Below are 1,750 nucleotides of genomic sequence, written 5' to 3' on the forward strand. Positions count from 1 at the left end.
AGGTTTGTGAACTAATTCATAATCATACTGAGATAACAACAAAGCCCATTTTTGTATTCTAGAATTAGCATTACATGGAATCTGTTTCCCTCTTCCACAAAGTCCCAGTAATGGTTTATGATCAGTTCTAGCAACAAAATTCCTGCCAAGCAAAAAATATCTAAAACGTTTCACAACAAAAATAAGAGCTAAATCTTCTTTATCTAACTGAGAGTAGTTCCTTTTTGCTTTAGATAGTATTTTACTTGCAAAATAAATGGTTTTTTCTTGGTCAACAACCTTTTGTAACAAAACACAGCCCACACCTACAGGAGACGCATCCACTTCAATGATTAAAGAAGTATCCCCATCAAAACTAGTCAGACTTTGGACTCTGAAAAATCTCTTTTAATGTCTTCAAACGCCTTCTGCTGTACTGAAGTCCATCTAAATTTTACATTTTTCTTCAACAAATCATACAAGGGAGCTAGCTTAGAAGAAAAGTTCTTTACAACCTTGCAATAGTAAGTAATCATACCTAAAAAAGATTGAACTTCTTCAGCAGAAGTAGGACATAGGCAATCTAAAATAGCTTTCAGTCCCTTTGAAGATGGCTTGACTCCTTCACCTGAGATGTGGTATCCTAAATATTCAATAGATTCAGCCTCTAAAACAGTCTTAGTCTTATTTATTTGTACATTATGTGCTTACAAAAGTTCCAAAACCTTTCTTAATCGGTGATCATGCTCCTTTTTGGTAGCACCACTTACAATAATATCATCTAAATAAGCAGCTACACCCTCCACATTTGCCAACAGTTGAGAAATAAACCTTTGGAAAATACCAGGAGATGAGGACAAGCCAAAAGGTAAGAGCTTATATTTAAACAATCCTTTATGAGTATTAATTACTAAGCACTCTTGACTTTTCTCATCAACAGGTATTTGAAGGTAAGCATTCTTTAAATCAATTTTGGAAAAAAACTTTCCCTTACCAACAACAGATAACAATTCCTCTATCTTTGGTAACGGATACCTGTCACAATGAATTTGTTTATTCAAAACTTTAAAATCTCCACAAATCCTCATTTCAACCTTATTTTCTTTCAATACAGGTACAATAGGAACTGCCCATTCACTATGTGATATGGGTTTCACCATTTTATCCGCTACTAGCTTATCTAAGGGATCTTCAATCACTTTCTTGTAATAAAAAGGAACTGTGCGTGCTTTCATAAACTTTGGGGTAGCATTACCTTTTAAATGAATCTTAGCCAAAACACCAGTAATAGGTTTACTTGAATCTACCAAGTAATTATCTAGCAGCTTTTCTGCACTCACATTAGCAACCTTTATTACTCTAGTACCTTCATCTATTCCAGCCAGATAAATACCTACTTGCTGCATTAAATCTTTACCACACAAATTTGTATTACAAGAATCAACAACATAAAATACCTGCGAAACCTTTCTGCTATTATAAAGTACAGGAGCTAACACTTTGCCTAAGACATCAATTTTCATATTATCATAACCTCTTAGCTTTTTATTGCATGGTTCCATATTTAGTTTGAACTTATATACCCACTCTTTGGTTATAGTGGACACAGCAGCGCCTCCGTCAATCTCAAATGGAACTAAATTCTGATTAATACTGAAATAAAATTCATCAGAATTAAGAGCAAAAACCTTTCCTTTAACAATCTATCATCACTATTGTCTTCATAATCATCAATAGTTTTTACAGCCTTCTTATCTTCAGCCCTCTATTG

The 1,750-nt window shown here is 33.8% G+C and overlaps 1 protein-coding gene across 1 annotated transcript; it reads right to left on the reverse strand.

Moving 5' to 3' along the window:
- Nucleotides 1-686: 686 nt before the first annotated feature.
- LOC135226730 (uncharacterized protein K02A2.6-like) lies at nucleotides 687-1,541 on the reverse strand. The gene has a single exon (XM_064266439.1). The coding sequence runs from the start codon at nucleotides 1,539-1,541 to the stop codon at nucleotides 687-689; it is 855 nt and encodes a 284-aa protein (XP_064122509.1).
- Nucleotides 1,542-1,750: the final 209 nt, after the last annotated feature.

Source organism: Macrobrachium nipponense, chromosome 15 (assembly GCF_015104395.2).
Source record: "Macrobrachium nipponense isolate FS-2020 chromosome 15, ASM1510439v2, whole genome shotgun sequence".
Taxonomy (NCBI): domain Eukaryota; kingdom Metazoa; phylum Arthropoda; class Malacostraca; order Decapoda; family Palaemonidae; genus Macrobrachium; species Macrobrachium nipponense.

What these genes read in the sequence shown, in the direction of transcription:
- LOC135226730 (XM_064266439.1), bottom strand. Translation starts at nt 1,541, where the DNA reads ATGGAACCATGCAATAAAAAGCTAAGAGGTTATGATAATATGAAAATT.